A 10,049-nucleotide genomic window follows, 5' to 3' on the forward strand; every position below is an offset into this window, starting at 1 on the left:
GGCCATGATTATTTTCATCAATGTGTCAAGAGATATAGTATTTTTTTTTTACTTGAGTGTCTCCCTTGATCCTAGGTCCTGGCAGAGTTGTGCAGACTCAGGACAACTGAGCTTTGGAGGAATGTGCAGATTTAAAGAGGAGTCCGAAATATGCTTTCTAATGATCATGATCTTTTCGTCAAAGAAGTTCATGAATTTATTACTGCTGAAGTGAAAGCCATCCTCTCTTGGGGAATGCTGCTTATTAGTTAACTTTGCAACGGTATCAAAAATAAATGTGGGATTGTTCTTATTTTCCTCAATTAAGTTAGGAAAATTGGATGATCGAGCAGCAGTGAGGGCTCTTCGATACTGCACGGTACTGTCTTTCCAAGCTAGTCGGAACTTCCAGTTTGGTGTAGTGCCATTTCCGTTCCAATTCTCTGGAAGCTTGCTTCAGAGCTCGGATATTTTCTGTATACCAGGTAGCTAGTTTCTTATGACAAATGTTTTTGTTTTTAGGGGCGCGACTGCATCTAGGGTATTACGCAAGGTTAAATTGAGTTCCAATATAGTTAGGTGGTTAACTGATTTTTGTCCTCTGACGTCCTTGGGTAGGTGGAGGGAGTCTGGAAGGGCATCTAGGAATCTTTGGGTTGTCCGAGAATTTATAGCACGGCTTTTGATGCTCCTTGGTTGGGGTCTGAGCAGATTATTTGTTGTGATTGCAAACATAATAAAATGGTGGTCCGATAGTCCAGGATTATGAAGAAAAACATTCAGATCCACAACATATATTCCACGGGACAAAACTAGGTCCAGAGTATGACTTTGGCAGTGAGTAGGTCCGGAGACATGTTGGACAAAACCCACTGAGTCGATGATGGCTCCGAAATCCTTTTGGAGTGGGTCTGTGGACTTTTCCATGTGAATATTAAAGTGACCAAAAATGTGAATATTATCTGCCATGACCTCAAGGTCCGATAGGAATTCAGGGAACTCAGTGAGGAACGCTGTATATGGCCCAGGAGGCCTGTAAACAGTAGCTATAAAAAGTGATTGAGTAGGCTACATAGATTTCATGACTAGAAGCTCAAAAGACAAAAACTCAGCAGTTTTTTTTTGTCAATTGAAATTTGCTATCATGAATGCTAGCAACACCTCCGCCTTTGCGGGATGCGCGGGGGATATGGTCACTAGTGTAACCAGGAGGGGAGGCCTCATTTAACACATTAAATTCATCAGGCTTAAGCCATGTTTCAGTCAGGCCAATCACATCAAGATTATGATCAGTGATTAGTTCATTGACTATAACTGCCTTGGAAGTGAAGGATCTAACCTATTTTGAGATGTGAGATATCACAGTCTCTTTCAATAATGACAGGAATGGAGGAGGTATTTTTTCCAGTGAGATTGCTAAGGCGATCACCGCCATGTTTAGTTTTGCCCAACCTAGATCGAGGCAAACACAGTCTCAATGGGGATAGCTGAGCTGACTACACTGACTGTGCTAGTGGCAGACTCCACTAAGCTGGCAGGCTGGCTAACAGCCCTCCAGCTAGGATGGAGTCCGTCACTCCTCAGCAGGCCAGGGTTGGTCCTGTTTGTGTGTGAGTCCCAGAAAGAGGGCAAATTATCTACAAATTCTACATTTTGGGAGGGGTAGAAAACAGTTTTCAACTAGCGATTGAGTTGTGAGTTCATCACTCCCCCTAACTGGGAGGGGGCCAGAGACAATTACTCAATGCCGACACGTCTTTCTAGCTGATTTACACGCTGAGGCTATGTTGCGCTTGGTGATCTGACTGTTTCATCCTAACATCGTTGGTGCCGACGTGGAAAACAATAACCCTATACTCGCCAGTTTTAGCTTTAGCCAGCACCATCTTCAGATTAGCCTTAACGTCGGTAGCCCTGTCCCCTGATAAACAGTGTATGATCGCTGGATGATTCGTTTTAAGTCTAATACTGCGGGCAATGGAGTCGCCAATGACTAGGGTTTTCAATTTGTCAGAGCTAATGGTGGGAGGCTTCGGCGTCTCAGACCCCGTAACGGGAGGAGGAGAGACCAGAGAAGGCTCAGCCTCTGACTCCGACTCGCTGCTTAATGGGGAAAACCGGTTGAAAGTTCCTGTCGGCTGAATGAGTGACACCGGTTGAGCATTCCTACAACATTTCCTTCCAGAAGCCATGAGAAAGTTGTCCGGCTGCGGGGACTGTGCGAGGGGATTTATACTACTATCTACTTATTGGTGGCAGAGTCGCTGTTTCATCCTTTCATACACTTAAATTCCCCTTGCCTAACGATTGTGTCTGAAGCTGGGCTTGCAGCACAGCTATCCTCGCTATAAGGCGATCGTTCTCCTGTATAGTATGAGTACAGCGACTGCAATTAGAAGGCATAATGTTAATGTTACTACTTAGCTTCGGCTGGTGGAGGTCCTCACGAACCACATCCAGAGAAAGCGCCCGGGGTGAAAAAGTTGAGGGAAAAACAAAAAATATAAACGGTAATTAAAAAGTAAAAACCGTAAAGTTGGCAGGTAGCAAAGTAAGGTTAGCAACAAGCAGCACGTAAACAAGTCTACAAGTTGTGACCGGAAATTACGAGACAGAGATGCCTGAGGGATGAGACTGAAATGATATTTTCACCAGCCGTGCTTACAGGGGTTCTTCATAAACTTTCCAGCACCTTCCAGGTTTCTTGTAAACCTCGTTATACAGGCTTCTTATTTAATTGGTCAGTTTGTTATCCAAATTAGGGCAATGCACATGTGGGTGTAATCAAATAACGTTAACGGTTAAGTACCTGAGAAGGTCTTTTCCTGAGTCACCAATGGAATCAAATATAGTTGCGTACACAAGGGTATTTTTGCAATAGGAAAGTCTGTTGGGCATACTTGAGGAATGATATGTTAATTATCCCATGCCAAAGGAATGAGCGAATAATTGTTTCCATTCACAGGGGAAATGTACATCAGCACTTTGTTAAATATATACAGCAACAGATTGTTTAAAACAATTTCAATATGAGAACTTAGCACAGTCATACTGTCTGGAACTTCAAATGGTCAGGCATTGCCATGGTATTTGTTTTGTTGTAACGATCGTCCTGGAAAGAAGGAGACCAAAACGCAGCGTTGTAAGTGTTCATTGTAATTTAATAAACTGAACACTGAAACAACAAAAACAACAAAGAGAGTGAACGAAACGAAACAGTTCTGTCTGGTGCAACAACACAAAACAACTACACACAACACACAGGTGGAAAAAGGCTACCTAATTATGGTTCTCAATCAGAGACAACGATAGACAGCTGCCTCTGAGAACCATACCCGGCCAAACACACAGAAAAGAAAACATAGAACACCAGACATAGAATGCCCACCCCAACTCACGCCCTGACCAAACCAAAATAGAGACATAAAAAGGATCTCTAGGGTCAGGGCGTGACAATTGTTTTGCCAAATATGGAATTGTTTTAAGATGGTCATACTATGGATCATTTAGCTATTTGATTTAGAATTTTAGGACAGTTGGGTCATATTAGTTTGTCGACCAAACGGTTCAGATGCTACAGATAGAAGTTGGCGAGAAAAACCGAGAAACACCATTGTGTTCATGAGAGTCTCATCGTTCCATAGAGTGGTCATATTATTTGTTCAGACGCCACAGACGTTTTTGTGAGAAGACCGATTTTGGATGTCTCATGGCCCACTGTAAGAGGATGCAGCCCAAGTATAGCAGCCTGGGCAACATCAGTTGCATCACCCAGATGGACCAGAGAGCTGTGAAGCACTTCCTGTCGAGGGGTCAGGCAAGGAAGACATCCACAGGGGATTTTCATATTGTCATGCTGGTCATTGGCTTTGAGATTGAATTGAACATACATTTACACATTGACATCTTCAAAGGTAGAAATTTTGCATATGGGTGAATAATTATTTTGGTGAGTAATTTACAGGTTTGGTGAGTAACTGATAACGTGTAATCTGATTACAAAAAAATAACTCTAATCAGTCGTTACCAGCTAAAATATTGTAATCAGATGAAAGATACTTTTAAAAAACTAGATGATTACTTATTGGATTACTTTTAAATCAGAAAGGATGTTTGTGAAAAAATACATTATGACACCTTTCTGTTTTCTCAATGACATTCAATTCAGCACTGAACAAAGTTGCAATTTTAAGTTTGTTCCACATGAGCAAGTCTGACCACAAGTCACAGACCATTATTATGACGCACCAAATGTTCTTGATGGATCCATTTTGTCTTCTTCAAATGCTTCTTAAAACCTCTAACACCTCCCAAACCCGGATCCGGGATCCCCCCCATCAAAAAAGCTGACTAGCATAGCCTAGCCTAAAGCCACAGGGATATCATATAATAAAATGTTCATGAAATCACAAGTCCAAGACACCAAATGAAAGATACACATCTTGTGAATCCAGCCATCATTTCTGATTTTTAAAATGTTTTACAGGGAAGACACAATATGTAAATCTATTAGCTAACCACGTTAGCAAAAGACACCACTTTCTTACTCCACCATTTTTTTACTCCATCAGTAGCTATCACAAATTCGACCAAATAAAGATATAAATAGCCACTAACCAAGAAACAACTTCATCAGATGACAGTCTGATAACATATTTATTGTATAGCATATGTTTTGTTAGAAAAATGTGCATATTTCAGGTATAAATCATAGTTTACCATTGCAGCCACCATCACAACTCTCACCAAAGCGACTAGAATAACTACAGAGACCATCGTGTATTACCTAATTACTCATCATAAAACATTTCTTAAAAATACACAGCGTACAGCAGATGAAAGACACAGATCTTGTGAATCCAGCCAATATTTCAGATCTTCTAAGTGTTTTACAGCGAAAACACAATATAGCGTTATATTAGCTTACCACAATAGCAAACATCACAACAGCATTGATTCAAGGCAAAAATAGCGATAACGTATAAACCACCAAAATATATAAATTTTTTCACTAACCTTCTCAGAATTCTTCAGATGACAGTCCTATAACATCATATTACACAATGCATATAGAGTTTGTTCAAAAATGTGCATATTTAGCGGCACAAATCGTGGTTATACAATGTGATTAGTGGCCAAAAATTCAAGCAATCTGTCCGGCGCCATCTTGGAGAGGCACCTATTCTAATCGAAAACTATTCATAAACTTGACTAAAAAATACAAGTTGGACAGCAAATGAAAGATAAATTAGTTCTTAATGCAATCGCTGTGTTAGATTTTTAAAATTAACGTTACTGCGCAATACAGCGTGCGCCAAAGCGAGACCGCACCATAATTCATGGCGGAATTATTATTTGACATTTGTCAACATAAGTACGAATTAACAGCATAAAGACTGCTTACTATTAGCTGAGCTTCCATCAGAATCTTGGGCAAGGTGTCCTTTCTCCAGAACAATCGTCTTTGGGTTGAAAGATGTCCTCTTCTCCTGTCGAAATAGCAGCTAACGATAGCCACCCACTGGAGACATGTCCAACTCGTGAAAGCGCATGACAAAGAAATCCCAGAAAATCGCTATAAACTGCTATAAATCGGTTTAAATTAACTACCTTATGATGTCTTTAACACCTATAACGAATAAAAACATGACCGGAGATATAGAACTACTAAAACGAAAGCGTTTGCAGGACGCCATTGTGATGTCTTCTTGCGCCAGGCGCACCGTTGAAAAGGACGGTACTTCCGTTCCACGGTCTTATATAGGGTCCCAGATTGCGCAATCCACTCCATTCAAATTCTCCCCGCTTACTGACATCTAGAGGAAGACGTATGCAGTGCATGTAGCCCGATGGCTTACATGGGGACTTATAAACTGACCTCAGAACAGGGACCTCGATTTCTGAAATCTCACTCCCTGACAGGAAATGTGCTGCAGAATGAGTTCTGTTTCACTCAGAGAAATAATTCAAACGGTTTTAGAAACTAGAGAGTGTTTTCTATCCAATAGTAATAATAATATGCATATTGTACGAGCAAGAATTGAGTACGAGGCAGTTTAATTTGGGAACTCATTTTTACAAAGTCGAAATGGCGCCCCCATAGGCTCAAGAAGTTAAGGGGTAAAGTAATCAGATTATGTAACTAGTGTAACAGGGTTATATTGGTGATTCCCCTTGCCACTTTATTGTTAAGCCAATGGGTTTTTGGTTTTAGTTTTGTCTTGCCGTCACCTACTCAACATGGCATCTTATTGGCTGGTTTGCGTAGCTTGCTTACGAGGGAGGATGTTTCAGTTAGAATCGTCCCAGTGAACAAGCACCAAACCAGCGGTAAGTTGTTGGTTGCAAAGCACTGTACATCAAAAGTGATTTTTATACTCCCAAGTGATGATTTAAGTGTACAATTTATATAAATTTGTTTGTAAATGTTATTCGAACATCACACATAAGATGCAGTGTTTTTTGGAGAATATTGGTTGTGCATTTTGGTTGTAAAGAATTCCCGCCAGTACTAGCTAGCAACTTACTGTGTCTGGTGGGGGGGGTTCATATATTTTGTACAGTGCGTGAGTGCAGAGTTGGATGGTGAGCCGTGCATTGCATGACGTGCAATTTTGTGCTGTTCCTATCAGGTACATTGTTAAAGATATTATATTGTAATTGTATTATTTTGGTAACTACATGGCCCAGTGAACAAGCACCAAACCAGCGTGCGTGAGTGCAGAGTTGGATGGTGAGCCGTGCATTGCATGACGTGCAATTTTGTGCTGTTCCTATCAGAATAAATCTCCATGACTGGTGCTACACTTTGGAGTTCGTGTCGAGGATTGATTGTACACAACGCAAGAAGAGTACTGTTACACTAGCAACTATAACCGATTACATTTAGAAAGTAACCTACCCAATCCTGTTTGTAGGCTAATAGCAATTATGCATGGTGAGAGCTAATTAATATAGCTAATTAATATATTATTTGATATGTCCTTCCCCAAGGGTTCCTAGTATCTTATAGTGACATTTCCTCCTATGAATAGACTAACGAGAACAATAACTAGTATTTATTATCAGCGCAATTAATACATGATTCCATGAATAGCCTAACATCTCAGGCATTTCTAACAGTCAATTAATATGAGAAGAACTCAGCATAAAATGCATATGCTATTGACGGATAAAATTGTCAATTCAGTAGAATAGGCGCTCTATTCAATCTGCTTCGCGGAGACTAATGTTCCTGCTTTAGCAGAGACTGCATTCACAGTAAACGCTGCACATGTCGGCTCAATCACGAAATTATCTTTATCGGAATTTGTAACGTTTCCGCTTGGTTAAAATTGGTTACTCATACCAACGTCAACACGTTTAACTGACTAATAGGCTATGTTAAAACCAACCTCAGTGACGCCCAATGCGCTTGCATATGCGCGCACTTAAATAGGCGGTCTTCTTTCTGGACCAAATAAATAAAGCATCTATTTGAATCCAAGGAGAGGTGCATTAGCCTACACAATGACGGTATGTAGAAACATATGCTTAGCCTGTATGAAAACTGTCTTTTTAGTTCATTGCAATTAACTGAATATGAACCAAATGCTGTATAAACAAATTGAATGATAACCTGTCTGTTCTATCTCTACAGCTCTTTTTTATGTTGATGCTAGTCAGTGCTGATGCCGGTATGGCACTTCACGCCCGAACTTTCAAAAACGATGATCGCTACTCTGGTCTTTCGATAGTGTGTGACCGCTGTCCACCTGGAACTTACCTCCGCGCGCCCTGCAGTGCCATGCGAAAGAGCGACTGTGCGGAATGTCCCAATGGGGCATACACTGAATTTTGGAACCACATCTCCAAGTGCCTGCGCTGCAGCATGTGCGCCGAGAACCAGGTTGTCAAGCAGGAGTGTTCTCCATCCAACAACTGCGAGTGCGAGTGCAAGGAGGGTTACTACTTCAACAAGAAATACGAAGCATGTATCAAACATAAAGAATGTCCCCCCGGGTATGGAGCGAATACTACAGGTATGGCTAAAATAGAGCCCGCGTTTTACATATAGAAAATGTTATACGCGAAATGACTATTTCCACTTAATCTATTTGATTTAAACACTTTCTTATCATCACCGTTTACAGTCTATAGTTCCATATGCGTAGGTTGCATGTTCAGATGTCTCAGTCTCTCCTGATTGTGTTTCTCTTTGTTTGGATTGTAAAAATGACATTTGGCATCAATAACAAATCTGCGAATTAAGGTGAATTAAAGGGATACTTCAATTATTTCATTTATGTAGATATGGTTTATTACCATGAAAGCAGTCTATAGACATGTAGTGAATGCAATACACACTATGGTTTAGTTAAACTAGCCACGCAAACAATTAGCAAACATGTAAATCAATCCCCCCGTTTAGCATGTATCGAATGTCAAACCCAAATCAAATCTTAAATGGATTGTGTTCCTCATTGAATTGGTGAAAAATGATTTTGAGATAAATATTTTGAAATGTGTGCCACATTATTTCCTCAGGTACACCACACCAAGATACAGAATGTGTGCAGTGTCAGGCCGGATTCTATTCTGAAGTTTCCTCCGCAAAAGCGACCTGTCTAGCGCAATCAAACTGCAAAGTTGGTGGACTTCGCGTGGTTCTGAAAGGCCAGGACTGGCACAATACACTGTGCGCCTCATGCTATGACCTCAAAACTCGTGGTAAAACACATTTTGAATAACAATATTTATAATGAACTAATAATTTGTGGCCTCAGCTGAGTTTAAGTTTCCCAGCCTTGTTTTTTTATTTTCAGATGGAGCTGAATATCTGCATGAAATCCTTCCTACGTTCTTCATTCAACTTCACCAGACGATGGGAATCAAAAGAATGCGTCGGTTAGCAATGAGGCTGCCACAAGAGGGAGGCAAGAAACCGCTCATAGGAACGGTCATGAAGCTTAATAGAAGGGGTCTTCACGACTTTATGAACAGTTGGGACCAAGGTGCAGGGAACGATCATGTTAGGAAACTTCCTGAGGTGTTGAGGAAGACAGGGGCCTTCAACATGGGAGACAAACTAGAGCGTAAACTGGCATATATCGACCAGCAATCCAAACTCTGTGAAGAGTTAGTTGAAGTAGCCCAAAATTAGTTAAAGTAGCCTGTCATCCCCATCTTCTGAATAACATCTTGAGCAGGACAGCAAAAAGTTATTCATTTCAACAGGTGTCCATTCATTTTAAATGGTCCATATAGGGTATGTGGGCTATACAGTCTAGACCAGGGTTCCCCAATAGGTGACCTGTGGGCCAAATTCTGCCCTTGGGTATTTTATTTGGCCACAAGTTTTCTGGGCAAAACAATTATAATGTACAGTATATGTTTTTTTATAGGCCTATATACTTTTCTTTGTTGGACATAAAAGACTGTAAAATCACCAGGGAATCACCTCAAAGTCATTTTAATTTAGGAAATCTGTTCCCAAGTATTCCTACACATACATAGAGGTATATGTGATTGTATCCCAATGTGATCAAGGTTTGAAATTATTCTGTTTTTGTCAAACACTATATCTGTTTGGGATTCTTGCGGTCAATTTGCAGTGTACAAATTATTTATAACTATTCAAAAAACATTCCTTACCCCAGGATATTTCAACTGGTGACTATCCGGCAGAATAAAGAAAAAGGAGCACTCAGTTTCTGCATAAATCTGATAGATTTCTTGATGGGACAAACCAGGTTTTTCTTTTAAGCTGGGCTGAAGCGTGTTTGGGTATACCTTTTTTTCCATTATTTATAACTATGTTCCGGCCCCCCGACCATGCACTCAAGGAAAAATCCTCCCAAGGCTGAATGTAACTGGGGACCCCTTGTCTAGATCTATTGTTTCATTGATTGTTTTACTTAAATGTATCATGTTCCTACCTCTGCAATCAATGGTTACGCCTTCAAACACACACACACACAAAATGTTGCTGTTATGCAAACATGTTTTGTGATTTTGTTGCGTTTTAAGAAGGATTTCAAGATTTAAGTAAAATATATTTTTATTTATTTAAGGCACAGTTTTTGGATATG

At 40.4% G+C, this 10,049-nt stretch overlaps 1 protein-coding gene across 1 annotated transcript; it reads left to right on the plus strand.

Annotated features, from left to right (window-relative positions):
- Nucleotides 1–3,688: 3,688 nt before the first annotated feature.
- On the plus strand, nucleotides 3,689–9,121 carry LOC120026810 (tumor necrosis factor receptor superfamily member 6B-like). Its single transcript, XM_038971523.1, has 4 exons — nucleotides 3,689–3,796; nucleotides 7,619–8,000; nucleotides 8,506–8,688; nucleotides 8,784–9,121. Exons 1-4 carry the CDS (start codon nucleotides 3,689–3,691, stop codon nucleotides 9,119–9,121), a joined length of 1,011 nt encoding a protein of 336 aa, XP_038827451.1.
- Nucleotides 9,122–10,049: the final 928 nt, after the last annotated feature.

The sequence above is a fragment of the Salvelinus namaycush genome, chromosome 32 (genome assembly GCF_016432855.1).
Source record: "Salvelinus namaycush isolate Seneca chromosome 32, SaNama_1.0, whole genome shotgun sequence".
NCBI lineage: Eukaryota > Metazoa > Chordata > Actinopteri > Salmoniformes > Salmonidae > Salvelinus > Salvelinus namaycush.